The sequence below is a fragment of the Vespa crabro genome, chromosome 9 (assembly GCF_910589235.1).
Source record: "Vespa crabro chromosome 9, iyVesCrab1.2, whole genome shotgun sequence".
Taxonomy (NCBI): Eukaryota; Metazoa; Arthropoda; class Insecta; order Hymenoptera; family Vespidae; genus Vespa; species Vespa crabro.
Window position 1 is genome coordinate 709,024 of NC_060963.1, and position 19,360 is coordinate 728,383.

The 19,360-nt window shown below is 34.7% G+C and overlaps 1 protein-coding gene across 2 annotated transcripts in view; it reads left to right on the forward strand.

The window, feature by feature from the left end:
• LOC124427170 (solute carrier organic anion transporter family member 5A1) overlaps positions 1–19,121 on the forward strand; it is a 33,232-nt gene extending 14,111 nt beyond the window's left edge. The window contains exons 2-15 of one of the 2 annotated variants that reach the window (XM_046969767.1): positions 6,445–6,773; positions 8,464–8,664; positions 10,216–10,269; positions 10,363–10,468; positions 10,842–11,058; positions 11,149–11,292; positions 11,385–11,588; positions 11,702–11,809; positions 11,876–12,109; positions 12,183–12,725; positions 12,829–13,018; positions 13,089–13,277; positions 13,359–13,510; positions 13,597–19,121. In XM_046969767.1, coding sequence (XP_046825723.1) covers positions 6,553–6,773; positions 8,464–8,664; positions 10,216–10,269; positions 10,363–10,468; positions 10,842–11,058; positions 11,149–11,292; positions 11,385–11,588; positions 11,702–11,809; positions 11,876–12,109; positions 12,183–12,725; positions 12,829–13,018; positions 13,089–13,277; positions 13,359–13,510; positions 13,597–13,898 — 2,865 coding nt within the window. In that variant the 5' untranslated portion in view covers positions 6,445–6,552 and the 3' untranslated portion in view covers positions 13,899–19,121. The remainder of the gene's footprint in view (positions 1–6,444; positions 6,774–8,463; positions 8,665–10,215; positions 10,270–10,362; positions 10,469–10,841; positions 11,059–11,148; positions 11,293–11,384; positions 11,589–11,701; positions 11,810–11,875; positions 12,110–12,182; positions 12,726–12,828; positions 13,019–13,088; positions 13,278–13,358; positions 13,511–13,596) is intronic. The other variant, XM_046969768.1, reaches the window with a different exon arrangement.
• Positions 19,122–19,360: the final 239 nt, after the last annotated feature.

Sequence of the window (19,360 nt, forward strand, 5' to 3'; positions counted from 1 at the left end):
AAGTAAGATAAATGTGTACGCGAGTTAAATCGATGTTCCATTCGGTTCTACAGCTTCATGCCGTACCGAAAGAAGGTCTTACAGTACTTTTCTATTATATTTGTATATAACCATATAACTTCCTACGCCGATCGTGTTCAAGTTTCTCCTTTTTATTCGATGCATTCCGCATAACAACGTGAAAGTCGTTCAGGTTGACATTTCGTCCTCGGCGACAACGATGGCGATAGAATTCAATTGCACGCGATTTTATTCGGTAAGAATTCGTTCGCATCAATTCTGAACATATCCAAAAGGACACATTTACATTTTTTTCCTTTCACCAGCGAAGATTCTGATCGACGGGATTGATAACAAAAAAAAAAAAACCAAAAAAAAAGAATATATATATTTATACACACACCTACTACATATATTATCCGATTGTCACAGTATTTTAAACCTCTAACGTCGGACAAGCGGCTTATATTTTAAAGTCGAAGAAACTTAAGTAATCGATCAAACAGGAAGGTTCGAACCCATCGCAGAGGTCACCGAGTCCAATTCTCGAATCGAGTCTATCCCAATGATGGGTACAGAGCCTAAGGCCAAAGCGTGCATCTATTTCTCTTTCCTTTCTCCTCCCACAGTTCTAAACTATCAGTATACTTTCGTCCCTCCTGCCGAGCAGATCGAATGATCCCTCGCGTGTTGGAAGGTCTTCAAGTTCCGTACGATGGGTTGGGCAGTAGGTCAACCCTTTCGACCGTGCGAGCAAGCCGCAGCCTGCACGAAATCCCACTGCAACGCCATATTTCAACTTCTCGCCGATTCCCGGTCTATCCGCCTACTCCCTCCTTTCCTCTCCTACACTTTTCCACCCTAAGCTTCCCTCCTCCCCCTTCCATCACCTCCTCATTCCCAACGCTAAGAAACTTTTTGATCGGCATTAACAAATCTCCGATCTATTTTCTTCCATTTCAAATGCATTCGTTCGTGCATCATTGTTACATCCTTTTGACTATGCGATAATATTTATCCATTCATTTAAAAACTTTTCTATCGTTTGAAAATGTTCTCATTAAACTCGAACTTATTAAGTTCAATGCAAAAACGTTTAGGGAACGTCTGAACTCTAAAAGATCCGAAGAGATTATTAGACCACAACGAGATGCACGAGAACGATTCATAATTAGCCTCGACGCTGTCCGAACAAAGTCGAGCTCCGTTAAATCTGACCTCGCCAGAGAAAGAGAGAGAGAGAGAAGAACGGCATGCAGATTACTCTTTGGTTTAATAACGCCTTGTTCTCCGTTACTTAACAACACCGAACGATCGATTAAACTAGCGCCAACTTTCGAAATGTCATCTCTTCGTCGTTCTCTTCAAATGTGTCCGACGTTAAAAGAAGTTATTTATCTAAAAAAAGAAAAAAAAAAAAAAGAAAAAAAAGAAAAAAAAAAGAAAAAAAATAAAGAAAAAACAAAAAGAAAAAAAAAGATGAAAAAGCAGCGGCAATAACTTAACTCAATTACCGATTTCTAGGATTCATTTATTCACGAAGAACGTTAATTAATTGGAAGTCACGCGTGGTTGTCTTTTGTAATTTTTTCTTTCTTTTTTTTTTCTTTATATATATATATAAAATTTATTTTTCTCAGTAAAATATTCAATGAGATGCTGAGAAGATAGAAAGAAAAGGGGAAAAAAATAGAAAAATAAAATAAATAAGAAAAAATTAGCAGTCGTGGAAAAACTTCGAGGGAGGGAAGAAAAAATATAACGGGATGTCTCCTCACTGGTAGAAATGATCTTTGCGCATTGTACATGCGCGCACAGTACGAGAGAGAGAGAGAGAGAGAGAGAGAAGAAGGATTAATATCGGCGATGCTCGAATTACTTTAAACGAGACTACGACAAAGGCAGGCTCGATCCGGCCGAGGATATACCAGAGTGCACGACGAGCTCGTACTTATTTCCGGAACGCTGTCCTTTTTCTCTCGTTACGAGGACGGAATTACATACTCGAGCGAACGAACGCGCGAGCCCGCGAAACGGTGAAATTTATTTCACGGCTTCTGCTACGTGCTTTCCCTCTCGCTGACAAGACTCCGTTTCGTCCGGGACCTCGTTCGATCTTTCTTTTTTCTCTCTCTCTCTTTTTCTTTTTTTTTTCTCTCTGTCTCTCTCTCTCTCTTTTGCAATTTCTTTTTTACCTTTACTTACTCGTAATAACTATCACAATCTATCGCTCTCATTCGTCTATCTATTACTTCGATATATTATGTTTCATTTGATATTAGAAAGTGCAAAAAAATCGATTAATCTTAATTCATCTTATCTGTTTGCAGAACATATTTCAATTAATTATGGTTATTATTCGTTCGATTCGGTATTATTTAAACGCTACGTTGGTATATATTTATATTAAATAATATCGTAAGTATTTATAATGGAATATCAGTAATCCTATACCAATTTAGACGCAAAACAGATGCAACAATTAATATGTAATTATTTACACCGACTGAAAATATTTATATATGTGTGTCTGTGTGTGTGTGTGTGTCTGTGTCTGTGTGTGCATTGACTATTAATTTTACAAAATACTTGGAATTAATTAATAAAATACTGATCTAATAAATTGAATTTAAGTGATTAATTGTATCCACCATTTCTTTGAAACTGATTGATGACTCAACAAAATAGGAGAAATAAAACAAAAAATATCTTTCGAAAATTTTCCAAAGCACTTGGAGATGATTCCAAGTCACTTGTAATTTTATTTTTATTTTCTCTCTCCCTCCCCCTTTCCCCTTCTTCTGTCTGCTTATCCTTCTCTGTCTTCGAAGAATTTTTTCGAGAAAATACCCTCGCTATATCCCCTCCTTCTTATCCAATTCGAAGATTTTTTAAGTATATCGTATAAGTTTCCCTACGATACCCTCCGGCTGGACTTAGCGTTTCTAAGTCGCCGGATAATTTCAGAGTGTCCTCGTTTCGACGATGATGATCAGCCGGTATTTTCTGGAATAATCCAAGGAAGCTGAGAGTTTAGAGCTACTCGTTCTATAACATATACCTACATCTCTAAGATTTTAGAAACTATTCGTCGAAATATTTGGCGAGTTTCGAAAAGATGACGAATATGCATTACACGAGTCAACATATCTGTTACGTTTTGTTACATCTCGTTGGACATCTTGTTTATTTCATTTTTCACGATTAAATCAATTTATGGATGTAACATACAATTATATAAATCATAGCGTTTCGTTCTTTAAAATTTTTATCCACAGGAATTTCACGTATAATAATTTAAAATAATTTTGTGATTAATGGGAAGAAATTTCCAATCTATAATATCCTTTATTCTCTTTTTCCCTTCAGCAGTTGTGAAAATATTGATTTAATCGGTTTATTATAAAATTATTATCATCGGACCAACGAAGTTATCACGCGTTATCGAAATTCTCTAATCGGGAAAAGACATTTCTTTTGACAAATTTTCGTAAAAGGATTGAACTATCGATCGACACGTCAATTACGAAAAGAGAAAGTATAGACATAGTTAATTAAAATTAGATACGCGTTCGCATGAAATGCGCGTTACATAATGATCATCTGTGAATTACGTTTTCAAATAATGTTACAAAATTTTTCACCGACAAAACCTCTCTTTCTCTCTCTCTCTCTCTTTCTCTCTCCCCCTTGAGCTCGGTTATTCCAATAGGTAATACTTTCTTATTAATATACAGAGAAAGAACTTAACACGTTACGTCATTTCATATGAATTTATCGTATCGTGAATTTATATATATCGAAATTAATCGGTATAATATATGGAAATAAGAAGAAGGAAATATAAAAAAAAGTTCGATGAGTTATAAGGTAAGAAGTATAAAAATGTTAATTTGATTGAGTCGACATGCTCGAACTTTAATATTTTTCGATCGACGACGTAAAGATATGACCGACTTACTTACTCGTATGTTTATACGGGAAAAAAAAGTCTTTCGTCGCAATACTTGTCGTATTGCGGATCGATCGACAGGTCTTAGCGATAAGTACAGGATGTATCTCATAAATACATAGCGAAATCGTCGTATAAGGAGTCTCCCTGACTTTGAACCACGTCGTAGTTTTCTCTCACATACTCGCGCTATCTAATACACATTAGCCTCTATACTCGTCAGCCTTGCTTTTCTTCAATTTTTCATTGGAAGAAAATCAAGGACGTTAGGGATCGATAATAGAACCGGAACATAACGTTTAAAAAAAAGATATGCGCTTAAACCGGTTGCTTCCTCGTTCGATAAAACAAATAATATTATTTTGTATTTAAGAACAAATGTAGGAAGCTATTAAGGATGATTCTCTTGAATGAGATTAATTGTATAAAGGACTCGAAGGTAGGATCCGTGAAATCGTTCCTTCTTAGAGATAATTGATCGTGCATAATCGAACTATAGAAAATGATATCGCGCTGATGAGAATCGACTAAGGATAAGACAAGAATCGCGAGTTTCAACGACGAAAGATCGTCGGTATCGTATGCGTCTATTCGAAACTTTAATTGGCCTCGAATTAATTAATGAACTGCGTCTCATGACGTGTTACACATCCGCAAGGACTAGTATATCTAAATTGTATGTATCTGTGTATGTGTATGTTGTCTGTGTTTGTGTTTTTATAGAGAACGAATTTTACATAACAGGAACGTTTGCGCAAGTCGATTCGGAATCAACTCGATCCTCGGTACATTTCTTGGAAAAATGCAATGATATTAATTGACAGCTTGCTCGTTCGTTCGTACGTACTCTCGAAGAAAATATTTATTTCAAATAGATTTATTAGTTTACCATGCATTTCCATTGATAACTCTAGCAAGGAGATAATATGCATATTGCATTTATCTCGTTGATAAAAGAGAATAAATATAATTTAAACGAAGATAAAGAAGAGAAAGGAAAAATGGCGAACGGAAATGCGAAGAACTATGTCGTTAATTTGTATTTTTTATCGCTCTCAATAGAAAGTTCATTGTATCTATCTGTCTCTTTCTTCCTCTCTCTCTCTCTCTCTCTCTCTCTCTCTCTTTCGTTTATTCGCTCTTTTTTGCTCCTTTGCTCTTTCGTTGCGTTACGCTTCTCGAATCACTTTTATGAGAATGATTTTTATCTCGTTTCGTTGAGTTATGATCATTGCCATTTATTAAAGGCAAGAGACACGGAATCGTAATATCTCTGTTTATAATTGAGTACACAATTTTTGGAAACTGTGCATACAAACACACATATGCGCTCTCTCTCTCTCTCTCTCTCATACACATAGTGTAGGGTAGACGCGTTATCTCTAGTTATCTCATTGAAAAAGATAAGGAAAACAAGCTGCTCATACAATTTCTAGGGCCCACGTTTATCGACCGGCCCTGACCTTACCGAGGCAGGTTCGTTGAACCGTTGGATCCAGAGAGATGTCAATTGATCACACGGTTGGACAAAGCTGTGTCGATCTAGTTGTACACTATATATGTATATATATATATATATATATATATATATATATATATAATATATATATATATACATACATATATCTACGTCTTACCTTTCTGTAAGACGATTCGTCCGTTATGTATGTACGTAAATACGTTTCGTTGCATCCATCTGGATGATGACACCAGATTGAAAAAGAAAATATCATCCTTTTAAATACGATGAGTCTTCGAAAGTCGAAAAGATTTATCAATCAAAATTACAATATTATTTGCTTCTTAAATAAAAAAATAAAAAAAAAAAAAAAAGAATGATTTATAATCATCGAAAAATTCATATGAACTTTTATCGTTACTCTGAATTTCTGTACGTAATGAAGTTCAAAATCCTTTTGAAAAGAAATGAAAAGAAATGAAAAGAAAAAAATATGAAAGTAATTTTTCAGAGAAAGGAAGCTATTTTTCACGGTTAATAGATTTCCATTTTTCTGTCGATTAATTAAAGAGAGGATTTATTAAGTTCGATTAGTTGGAAATTTGTGCAGATAAGGGAAACGCGTTGTTAATCGAGAGAGTTTCGCGCGCACGGGCGCGCTCGAAATGAACGTGATGCCTTCGGGGCATCATCATCATCATCATCATCATCATCAACAACAATAACAAAGAGAGAGAGAGAGAGAGCTATGACCGTAGGCTTCGAATATTATGTCACGCATTAGACGATGAAGCCATGTAACGCGGAGACGTAATCGCTGAGAAATCCGGTAACCGACTTTCACGTTTACACGCTTCCATACATTTTCATTGGACTTGGATCGAAAAATCGATTGATTTCATTCACAAATTTTATCGCATTGAATGATCGATTTTACAAATATTTTATTTTCTTTTTCTTTTTTTTTTTTTTTTTCTATTTTCATTATAATTCATCGTCATCGTTAATTATTATTATTAATTTTTTTTTTTAGAGGTCAGAGGCACCACCAGAACACTATGCAGTTGAACTCGTAATAGTCGGACCGACTTAAAGGAATAAGGGAAGAGGAAAAGGAAGTGGTCGGGGAAAGTGGCGATAGATGATACAAAAAATGGCATCCACCAGTGGACACAAGAGGAACGGTTCAAGTTCGAGCATGTTCGCTCACAAGCGAACCGAATCCGGAGGTGGCTTCATCGGTCACAAACGATCTGAAAGCGGTCACAAACGGGCCGAAAGCATATCCAGTGCCTTTGGCCACAAGCGTTCCGAGAGTGGCCACAAAAGGAACGAGAGTGGTGGTGGTTTTGGCCATAAAAGGTGATTATATATATATATATATACATATACATATAAATATATACACATTCTATGAATCCTTTATTTCTAATCCATAGCCGATTAGAGAAACAAAAAAGGTAAAAAAAATAAGAAAGGAAAAAGTCCTTTTGACGTAGATTTGTAGAACCTTACGAGAACACACGACGTGTCTCTCCCCTCTTTTACTCTCCCCCCAGGGGGGCGTGGCCCAAGTGATTTCGAATAATCGAAAGATATCTCTAACGAATGCCTAGAGCGCGCAACCATAGAAAAAAACTACTACTTTTACTACTACCACTATTACTAACTAAGGCCATTTTTTTATACACCATTGCTCGGCTATTTTTAATCGATTCGAACGAATAAACGCACAATACTTTTCGCAAATTTGCCCGTGCGAACATTAATCCGATCGATCGATGCCGTTGCATTTCACTTTAACGAATCTACGAATAAACGAATCGTAAAAAGATTGACATACGAAATAACTCCGTTCCGATAGGCGGTAAAGCTTTTTGAACATTAAATCGTTCGTGCCAAAGAGTAATTGATCTCTTTTTTTCTCTTCTTCTTCTTCATTCTTTTTTTTATATTACTATTGTTGTTATTTTATTTTTTTTTTTTTTTTTTATTTTAATACATCGACCAAAAGAAATTAATTGTTTCGTCGCAAATATTTCGCTGAGTCGGACACTCATATTTAAAAAAACGATACCAAGGAAAAAAATAAAACGAAAAAAGTATTTCCGATATATATATATATATATATATATATATATATATATATATCCTGTCAGCAAATAAATATCATATCGTACTCTCATCGCTCGTTCGTATAAAGCTAATCCAAATAAGGCACCGCTTAATTACATTCGATTGGAATATTCGTCGGAGCAAAGATCCGACGTCCGAGTACGTCCTAGGTCATATGTCTTTTTTTAGGTCATCGTCCATTCCCGGTTAGAGTTCTATTCGTCTTAGAATTTGTTCTATGATTTATGTAACGACTTTGAGAAAAAGGAAATGAACATTTTAAAGTCATATGAGAAAACGTTTGCCTCAAACTCTTACGTCCTCCGTTCGGTTATGTGATCACGTTTTCTTTTTCTTCTTCTTCTTTTATTTCTTCTCCTTCTTCTATTTCTTCTTCATCTTCTTCTTTCACGCGATGCAATTCTTTATGAGAGAAATAAGAAAAAAGAAATAGAAACGAAAGCACGTGACGATGTTTCATAGCGAGTTTAGAAAATCGTCAACTGGATACGTATTTTCTCGTAGAAAAAGTTTCGTCGTTGTTGGAAGACTAGGATACTCTTATTACCCTAGCAGAGGTAATACGATCCTTTGGTCGAAGGGAGTCTTGCATGAGATCCATGTGAAACATGGTTAAAGTCTTACCAGACAAGTCTATTCCAACGAGAAAGGGTGTCCTGTCCCATAGACTATTCACCTTTCTTTAGTTTCCGCAACGTAATCGATACCAACGAAGGTCTAGTAAATTTTCAAGCATCTTCTTTTTCTTTTTTTTTTTTCTTTTCCTTAGTTTTCCTCTTAAAATAAAAATTATTACGTAAATAGATCGTCGATAAGTTCGGGCAATAATGTTATTACGTCCACTATCGTGACATCACGAGAATATCGTTATCTTTAAGCTAATTTTCAATTAACGTAGTGCAAAAATATCTTTCAGGTCCGAGTCCGGTAGCAATTATCACGCGGGACATCGACGGAACGAGAGCATGTATGCCATGACAGGACTGTACGCCGAAAGTGCTGGCACGGGAACCGATGAAAACGCGGATCCTTTGCAACCAAGCGGTAGCAGACTGACTCATGATACCGTAATAAGATGTCACAGTAGAAATCCAAGTTCCGGCCTTGTGGATCATAGGTGAGTACATCAAATTGATTTTTATTTTATTCATGTATCGTATCACGCAACGATCGTCTTTATTGATTAACAATGTATTTAAAAGAAAAAGAAAAAAAAAAAAAGAGGAAAAGAAAATCGCATTAAATGATTCACGAAAAAGAAAGAATGAGTGAAATTAATTGTTAAAATACAAGTATGTTAAAGCTAGAAGAAAATTCTACTATTTTATACGAGCACGTTCTCGTGATAAAACGTCAGAAACTTCGTCAACAATATATCGTGTTAATCGTAGGAGTTTACATATATGAGCGTGCAATTTTTTCTTTCTCTCTCTCTCTCTCTCTCTCTTTTATATTTGTTTTTGTTCATGTAAATACGCGATCGTTACGCAAGCAACTCACGCGTAAACCACAATGTTTAATCGTTCATACATACATATATCATTGTCGTCAGTATTCATTCAAAATGTTAAACCACAGCGTAACACGAAGGGTCATGACTAATACTGTGATTAACGATTTATAATTGATATAAGTGGATTACAAAACTCTGAGAGTTCTCGTAGATAAGAAAGAGAGAAAATAAAAAGAAAAAAAAAAAACCTATCGGAAGATATTTTATTTTATTTATTAATCGCGTGCAGATTAATAAATTCTTATCGAGAGAAAATGGATACTGAATAATTCCCATTAGAGAGATTCTGTGAATTCGATCGAAATGGAAAATGAGATGAGGAAACGTGAACGCGTAATCGAGGACTCGCGTCACGACAGTGATGCGAGAAAGTCTTTTCCGGTGGGCTAACGAAAGAAAGATAGAAAGGATAAAGACTAAAGAAAAGGAAAAAAAAAAAGAAAAGAAAGAAAGAGAGACGATGACGCGGCATCGAAGTAAGAGCATTGCGAAAGCGTTTCGAAATGTTTGCACGGGACGGAATCGCGACGTAAGACTTTCCGGATCGTAGAAAGTAAGACAACTATAGGAGCAATAACGGCAACACCATCGAGCATTACGTTTGTGTTGCTCGGTAAAACGATGCCGACCCTGACACGTATTCGCCATGTGTTTTTGTATGTGTGTACATACATACATATATATATATATATATATATGCGTGCGGAATAGATTTGCGGAGAATATTTTTTATCTAATTGTTCCAAGCATACTTTCGCCAATCCTTTCGGTCGATTCAAAAGAATAGTTCCTTAGATGGAAATCAGGTTAATGGTCGTATTCCGATATCCTCCAAAAGTATCTTTCAGCGTCTTCTTCATTTTCTCTTTTATTACGAATTCTTATCTATTAAATGTTCTTTCATATTCTAAGAATTTACGTCATTGTCTTTACGATATGACGCACGAACTTAAAAAAAATATACATTGATACGCATGTATAGACGGTATGATGTGTTATAATCGTTAACGATCGATATTACTTGAGCGTAATATAAACTATCTTAAAACTTAATATTAATTCTTCATGCTTTGATATAAACTATCATCTTTAAGTTAATATATATTGAAACTTTATAGATTTATGCGGATCATGATCGTTCAAATATTTTTCCAGAGACTTTATCATCAAATGTCACAGCAGGAATCCCAGTGCTTCCATGGTGGACAGGTAAAGAGAGAAAAGAATTACTAACCGATTTGAGATTTTATTCTTTCTGTTTCTTTTTTTTTTCTTCTTCTTCTCCTCTGTTTTTCTTTGTAGGACCGAAAAAGAAAGGGCCCAAACGCCACCGTTCAATCCAGACTCGAAGGACTGCGGAATTCTAAGCTGTAGGCCGGCCTTCATTCAAAGATTCGCCGGTATAAAGGTTGGTAATCGTAATTCGTTCCATGAACGAATCATCGTTTAGGCGTGACTTATTTTAAGTCACAACCCGTTACTCGTTAATTCGTCTCTTTTAACGGGTCTACGTGGATGTACATCACAAGTTTGTCGTGAGTCATCGTCTCTTACGGAATTAAAATCTTTTTATATTACTAGACGTTGCGACGAGTTACTTGAGAGAACAAAGTTTTCGACGTTGAAAATTTTTCTTCGACCAATACGTATATACATATATACATATGGGTATTGTTATAAACAACGAAATAAAAAAAAAAATATATATATATATATATATATATATATATATATATATATGCATATATTTGATTTGATTTTGAATGGTTGTACGATTACAGGTGTTCGTATTCCTCCTTTCATTCCTCGTAACTCTACAACAAGCACTTAGTTCTGGTTATATCAATTCTGTGATCACAACTATTGAAAAAAGGTTTGAAATCCCGTCCAGCCTCTCGGGCCTCATTGCCAGCTCGTACGAAATAGGCAACGTCATTACTGTCATCTTTGTGAGCTATCTCGGTAGTCGCAGACATATTCCTGTTTGGATAGCCATTGGTAAATGCCTTAACGATAATTACGTTCGCTCTAGTTAATTTAATCCGTTATGTCATATCAATGTCTCTACAATAACATTAACGAATTTAGGTGCTGTTATCATGGGACTGGGATCGATGATCTTTATGGTACCGCATTTTACCGCCGAGCCTAATTTAACGACGACTTCGAACAATTCGAGCTCGGATAACATTTGCCGTGGCGTTTCGTTGCGCGAACAAGACATGGGACTCGGTAAGTTAATAGGAGGGGGGAAAAGAAGGATTCAAGAAAAATAGAAAAATTCGAATTTGTAATCCTTTTATTGTTAATTTTATTATTAACAGGACGTTTGTCATCGGGTTTATCGTCGCCGCACAACAATTTGAGAGGCGATAATTGTATACAAGGATCTCCATCAAATGCTGGTCCTGTTATGCTCTTTGTGCTCGCTCAATTATTGTTAGGTTGCGGAGGTTCTCCTCTATTTACTCTCGGTACTACTTACATAGACGATCATGTGAGACCAGAGAGTGCTTCTTTGTACATCGGTAAGCGTTCAACTAACCAGCCTCGCCATATGGGAATTGATTTATCAGTCTAAGCAATCCCTTCCTTCGTAAAAGATGACTACCTACCGTATCCGTTTCATTCATTTTTTTAGGATGTATGTACAGTATGGCGGCTTTTGGACCAGTATTAGGTTTTCTTCTTGGGGCATATCTTCTGTCATTCCACATGGACTCTTTCTCCGGAACGATTATTAGTATCGGTAAGTGAAATGTTATTTCAGGTTGCATTCTATCTGAATCGAATCGTTTCAACAAATTATATTTAGATCCTGGAGATCATCGGTGGGTCGGAATGTGGTGGGGCGGATTCTTACTCTGCGGTTTACTACTGATAATGGTGGCAATACCATTCTTTAGTTTTCCCAAAACATTGCAACACGAGAAAGAGAAAATAAGGATCATCGAGAAAAACAAATCCACTTCTCAGAAGGAGAAAGAGCAATCCAAGGAACCGAAGAAGGAGAAACTGGATGATACTGGATACGGTAAAGATGTGAAAGGTAAATAGACTATTACGAAGATAATAAATATATATAGGGTAAAATATGGTTTATAATCGATTATTTTCCATAGATATTCCGCGTAGCATGTGGAGACTCGTTTGCAATCCCGTATACGTGGTGACCTGTTTGGGTGCTTGTATGGAATTGGTGATCGTCTCGGGCTTCGTTGTTTTTCTACCGAAATATCTCGAAACGCAGTTCAGTCTTGGGAAGAGTCAAGCGAGTATATTTACCGGCTCGATAGCTATACCGGGTGCATGCATTGGTATTTTCTTCGGTGGATGTTTGCTGAAACGATTAGAACTGAGGCCTAAAGGCGCGGTCCAGTTTGTTCTTGTCTCTAACATAATATGTTTGGTTTGTTACGGTCTCTTATTTTTCTTGGGTTGCGACAACGTGAAAATGGCCGGGACCACTATACCGTACTTTAACAGCAGCACGAAAGGTCCAGAACCTTTCCAAGTAAATCTCACTGCCGCATGCAACTTCGGTTGTGAATGTCGAATGACCGACGTTGAGCCGGTCTGTGGAAATAACGGCCTGACGTACTTCAGTCCTTGTCACGCTGGATGTACAGCCTTCAGTTCGAAATCTAATTTTACGAATTGCGCATGTAAGTCGATAGAAAGGAACATTTTCTTATTTATTATTTCGAAAAAAAAAAAAAAAAAGATATCTCAGAATTTACATTGATGCGAGACTATCGTCGTTCACAGGTATACACGGTAATTTAACTATGCTGCCACCAGCAGCACCAGAATTCGCGGAAGTAACCGTAGTACCGGTAGCGACTGCTGGTCCGTGTACTTCACCCTGCAGAACGATATTTCCCTTTTTGATTCTTCTATTCTTCATGACGTTTATCGTGGCTGTAACCCAAATGCCTTTGTTGATGATAGTTTTAAGGTAAGTTACGAATCGATATAACAAACGGTTCATAAATTCCTTAAACCTGTTTATTTCTATCACGCTATAGATCTGTATCGGAGGAAGAACGATCATTCGCTCTTGGTATGCAATTCGTAATCTTCAGACTGTTTGGTTATATACCAGCGCCTATTCTTTTTGGTAATTTAATAGATTCAACGTGTTTATTGTGGAAAAGTACTTGCGGCGAGAAAGGCGGCCGATGTCTCTTGTACGACATCGAACAATTTAGATATAGGTAAGAGTGTATATATATATATACATCCTTGAAAGTTTACCTTACAATACTTTTGGATATAATATGTGTTGTATTATACAGGTATGTAGGTCTTTGCGCTGGCATAAAAATCTTGGCACTAGCATTGTTTCTGGTTGATTGGTGGCTCGTAAGAAGGAGAAGACAAATGGAGGATCAGGCTCCTTCCTTCACCGTCAATGAATTCGTAGGATCAATTATTAGTCTCGACAAATGTAAGTAATTTTTTTCAAGTTAATCTTATTAATCGCATATGACGTCTCTGTACGGCGTATATCGAATCGTACTTGCCTTATTATAGTATTTGAGGAAAAACCTCATCAACATAATTTAGGGGATGGCGATGTGAACTCACCGAGCTCCGATGGATTAACGCCATCCTCGGTTTCTTCGCCTACGGAGCCTACAAAGTCGACGAATCTCGAAGAAACAGAATCTTCAAATCATACGCAGGACTCGAATGAAACGGCGAATCGTTTGAAAAACATGATGATGGATGTCGATGTACCAGATACGAGGCAAACACAATTCGCCACTCGTGAACAGGAAGTAGATACGAAGCCTTCGATTGGTAAATCAGAAAGTCGTGATCAGAATGTTTAATGTTTATTTCGGACTAGGAACTATAAAAATAAATCTATCAAATTGGTGATAAAAAAATTTGTGACAAATTATTAGAGAATTCATTGTAAATATAAAGTGTTCATTGTTGAGAAGCGCCCACTAATCTTTACAGTCATAGAACTTATGTATACGACTGTCGCACTCGATAAATAATGAATGAATAAATGTGACTTTCGGTGCTCGTGAATATGTTTCGAAGAAATTATTATAAACGGGATAGAAAGAACTTGCAGTCAATATTTTTCTGTTAGCGTGATCATCGCGCTCGAACTCGATAGAAAAATATATATATATATATATATATATATATATATATACGTACATATATATGTACATATAAATATAAGTATATATATATATATATATATGTATACACTTATATATATCGGATTAGTTTTCTATGTATTCGTATATTTCACATAAAATGCATACGTAGCTATGAAATATTAAACTCTTGCATTTGAAGAAGAAAGAATGCTGTTTATCTTCCGCAATAATTTGTCACAGATTTCGATGAAATGGTTTAGCTATTATAAGAAGATGATATCAGTAAGTGTACATTTTTATGGCATTGCGATGTGTAAATAGATTAATGATAGGTTGTACGACTCATTTAAAGAGTGCAGTTCGAGACTGTACCGTTATTGTGTGGCTGAATCTATACTGTTTTTACTCTAAATGATACATTATACGAAACGATAGCACAAGATAAGGCTAAAGATTAAGTACACGGAGAAACGATGGAATTTGTCATCGTCTTTGGTACAAGTTGTCAAGAAACGAGCCTTTATCGCGACTGCTATGTAAAACAAAAGGCCAACGCGAAGACGAAATTGTAAATATAAAAATCCTGCCTTAAGAACTACAAGACTAGACAAAACTTAAAGTTAAATATAATTAACTAAGTTAACGAAACTAATGATCTATATATTTAAACATTATTATCCGCAGATCAAGAGCTGAGATTTATTTTATAACTAGATTTTAGGCTTTCTCACAAAAAAAGTAGTCAATTTAGAAATAGCGAAGAGTAAAATGACGAAAATCATAGTTGAATCAATAGGATACAATTGAATGGTGTAGTAGAGTTTTATCTTATCCTTTCTAATAGATATATTATACACACGATCATAATCCCACGCTTTGAAAAGAGCGGCACGTGATCTCCGATGATTGTTTCTTCGGCTTCTTAAGTAAATCTATTTTATAGAATCTCAAAGTAATATCACTTGCGGAAAAATGGCTTTCGTCGAAAACTAACGTACGATTTCTTTCTTCCTTTCGTTTCGTTTCGTTTCGTTTCTTTTCTTTTCTTTTCTCTTCTTTTCGATAAGATATTTCGTAGAATGCGAAAGACGCTTCCAAGCAACCAAAATCTATATCATTTTCCGTACGTATGGATTGAGGATCGATCGGATTTCAATATCAATCTATGGGACCTTAATGTCTCCGATAAGTTTTTGGCTTCGATGCAATTAGCTTGCTCGTAACGAGGATGCTACTAGTTTTGTACCTGAAAGCCTCTCGAATCAATTTCGATGTATAAAAGATGAGGATGAAGACGATAACGATGACGATGACGATAATGATGAGGAAGGAGAAGGAAGAACAAAGAAAAAAAATAAATAAATAAAAACTAGAAAGAAACTATATAAACTCACTCAGGAATGAAATTCTATAGAGAGTAAGGGCACTTTTAATTTAATTCAGAATATAACATGAAACGGGGAAAAAAAAAAAATAATAAAAAACGAGTGTTAAGAATATATATATCTCCTCGAAGCCAGGAAAAATTTTGCCTTAGCTTATGAAGAAAGTACGATCAATTGATTTTAAGTTTTTATTTTCGATATTTTCAACTTTCTTATCTGTTCGACGTAAATCCTTTCGCGAAATAGTATTTTACGTCTGACAACAACTGTTAACAAAGAAATAGAAAAAGAAAAAAAAAAAAAAAAGAAGAAAGAAAAATGATTTAACGTGCTTTTCTATATATAGAAAAACGTAGTCTCTCGATAATATTAAAGAAATTCAAAAAAAAACCCTGCGTTGCCGCAAATGTAAACTTTATGCAAATTACTTACGTTCGCGTTTTCACACGTGTATTTATCACGGTATCATCACTCTTGCTGTTTGGTCCGTCACTGTCAATTTTTCAAAGTGTAGTATACACGCTACTATATTTTAGAGGCAATTTTCACGTTTGATGTAAAACGATTCCTCAAAGCCGACCGTTCGCATCGTTTTTTCGAAACAGCGATGATCTCTTTAATGACTACGTTATTGCGATGCACTTATATATAATATATATATTATATATTATATATATATATATATATATATATATATATATATATACACCTATATAACTTTGTGATATAAATTTCTTCCGAGCGGTAGACTTTGACGAACGCCCGTAGATCGTAACAAAGAAGTGCTGTGAATAGAAGAAGAAGAAGAAGAAGACGAAGAAGAAGAAGAAGAAGATTGAGGGATAGAGGAGGAAAAAGAAAAAAAAAAAGAGAAAGAAAATCTAAGTACATATACATAAATAAATGGCAAATCAAACTCAGTTCAACTTACACGCCGAAGGAAACGGAGAAGGGATCTCCACTTCGGATACTTGCAATTGTACATAAAATTATAGTTAGAGAAAGAGAGAGAGAGAGAGGGAGAAAGAGATAGATATAAATACCGTGCGATTACGAGCCATTTTTACGAGCTCGAAGTCGCGGTCGTGTTGCTTCGACGTTTCTTACATTTCTGAATGAAGATGCATCGAACGAAACTTGCACGGCTACGATAATAATAAGTATAACGAATCTTACGTTACTTAAGTACTTTTGTAAGAATTTTATTTTTGAATGATTATTTTTTTAATTATTCTCCCACTATATTGTCTCTATCTTTTTACTTTGTTCTCTCTTCTCACGATGACACGTAGTTTGTTATGTTTTTTCGTCGATGATATTAACGAAGCGTTTTAATTGAATGATTCTCTTTTAATTAATATCCTGTTAACGTCAATATACACCCATGCTATCGACAGATAAACTGCGATAACTATTAATACCGATACTACTCGCTAAAATTAGTACTACTACTACTATTACTACTACTACTACTACTACTACTACTATTACTATTACTATTACTACTACTATTACGATTACTCTTATCGCTATTATATTGTTATATATTTAATTACTACAATTATGTTTTTAGTCTTGAATTTTCTTGTCAAGAGACCGTAGTGTGTACGTAACATTCCCAAGCGCGGCAGTAATCTGGATTAAAATTATAAAATAGCGAAAGAAAAATAAATACGATCAAGTATTAGATAGGATTTACTATAGTAATAAAATTTAAATCTAAAAATGTTATGTTATAATGTATATATAAATATATATATATATGTATGTATATCATGCATGTATGTATGTGTATATGTATATATACATCATATGTATGTATTATCGTCACAATGTAAACTGCTTATAGATGTAATGTATTTTTTGTAGGGACCATAAATATAAGCAGAAACAATATACATATATAAAGAGTTTCAATCGGTAAAGAAAAGTGCGGAGAGAGAGTAGGCACAATGAAGTATGTCAAATTCGTGAAAGCAATACATGCGTGGCACGAGAAGTTCCTAGAAATAATCAATTTAATGTTCGCGTACATAAATATAAATATAATAACTATGTACGTTCGTATAAAAACGTATGCGTATATATAAAAAAAAAGAGAAAAAAAAAAAAAAGAAGAAAAAAAAAGAAAAAAAAAATAGCAAAAGAAAAAAGAGAAAAAAAAAAGAAAAAAAGGCAGAACAAAAATGAACAAAAAAAAAATATATTTATATTTGTGTATATATCACATGATGATATATAACGTTAATCGTATTAAATGTTAACGATAAAGAGAGACGAAGAAAAGGAAATACCATTTACCACGGAATTCTTCTCTCTTTTTGTGCGAAATTATGCACGCTAACACGTTTTATTTTGTTCAATGAAAAATATCATATTTAGAATACGAAAGTAAATGAAATGTAACGCGCTACACCGATCTTCTAGGAACTTCTCCGCGGGAGCAACAATTAATTAATTAAAGAACGAGATTACGGATCGCAAAGGAAAACGGAAAAAATACAGAGAGAGAGAGAGAAAGGGGGGGAGAGATGTAGAAACAAAACAAAATAAAAATAAACCGTGAATGCTGATACTTCTCCCATTGGTGGAATAAGTTTTATCGGACTTCGCTGCGTTATGCATTAAAAAATAAAATCAGTGCACCTTTTATGATCGTAATCGCGTTTTTGGAAGTATGCCTTAAAATTGCAATGGAGTAAAGAAATATGGAATAGTAAAGAAAAATGAAGATAAATCTATGCATAGACAGGAATATACATTACATAAATTTTAATCATGATCGCGAACGTCTACGAACGTCGTTGAGCGTGTTTCCTACTACGTATTTTGCGTGGTCTTGTAAAAAAAGAAAACAATGCCGGATTTCAATGGAAAGCTTTCCTATCATATCAAAATTTTCAGTTTTTAACAATGGAAATTGATAATCTCGCGTGTTACGTAATATCTACGTTTAGGCAAAATAAAAGATGTAAGTCTTCTATTGAAGTTCAATGAAACGTTACAGAGGGATTTCAGTTTAACGAATTTCGTTGTAGAATTATTATTATTATTATTACTATAATGATTATTATTATTATTATTATTATTATTATTATTATTAAGTAAATATATCAATAACTATCTCGCGATAAGAAGGATCGTTAAATAAATAGAAAAATGAATTTATAAAAACGATCCAACACGATTCGAATTTAAGTTATTCGTAGTATCAACTCGAAGCTCTTCTGCGGTTTCGTTTGAGTACACCGGAACAATTTCGAATTTGTTTCTTATCATTGTAATTCAATTTGCAAAGGTCGATCGATCCCCTTAATAATTAATTTCTCTCTTTTCATTGTCAATGGATTTTTTTAAGATCAAATATTTCGTTTCTGCCATGCTATAAACCCAAAAATTATGGATGCATTGTTAAGTACATTAAGAGATAATAATCACAATGGTCGAGATTGCCTTCTACTCGATTTTATTTAAACCTTAATTTTTCAAAAAGAGATAAGGCACAAACAAATAATGTATTTACAATGAATAAATGTTTGGAAAACTGTTATTCAGCGTTATTCATATTATATTATTATTATTATTATTATTATTATTATTATTATCGTGTGATTAATTATATACCGGTAGGAGGAAGGATATATTTAGATCAAAAGAAGGAAATGAAAAAAAAAAAAAACAGATCGTACATCGTGAATCATTTTAGAAAATCTTTCATCTACTTCCTTTTTAGATTGATAGTGATAAATAATTATCATATTCTTCTAGAAATTTATTTAAAGAGCTATC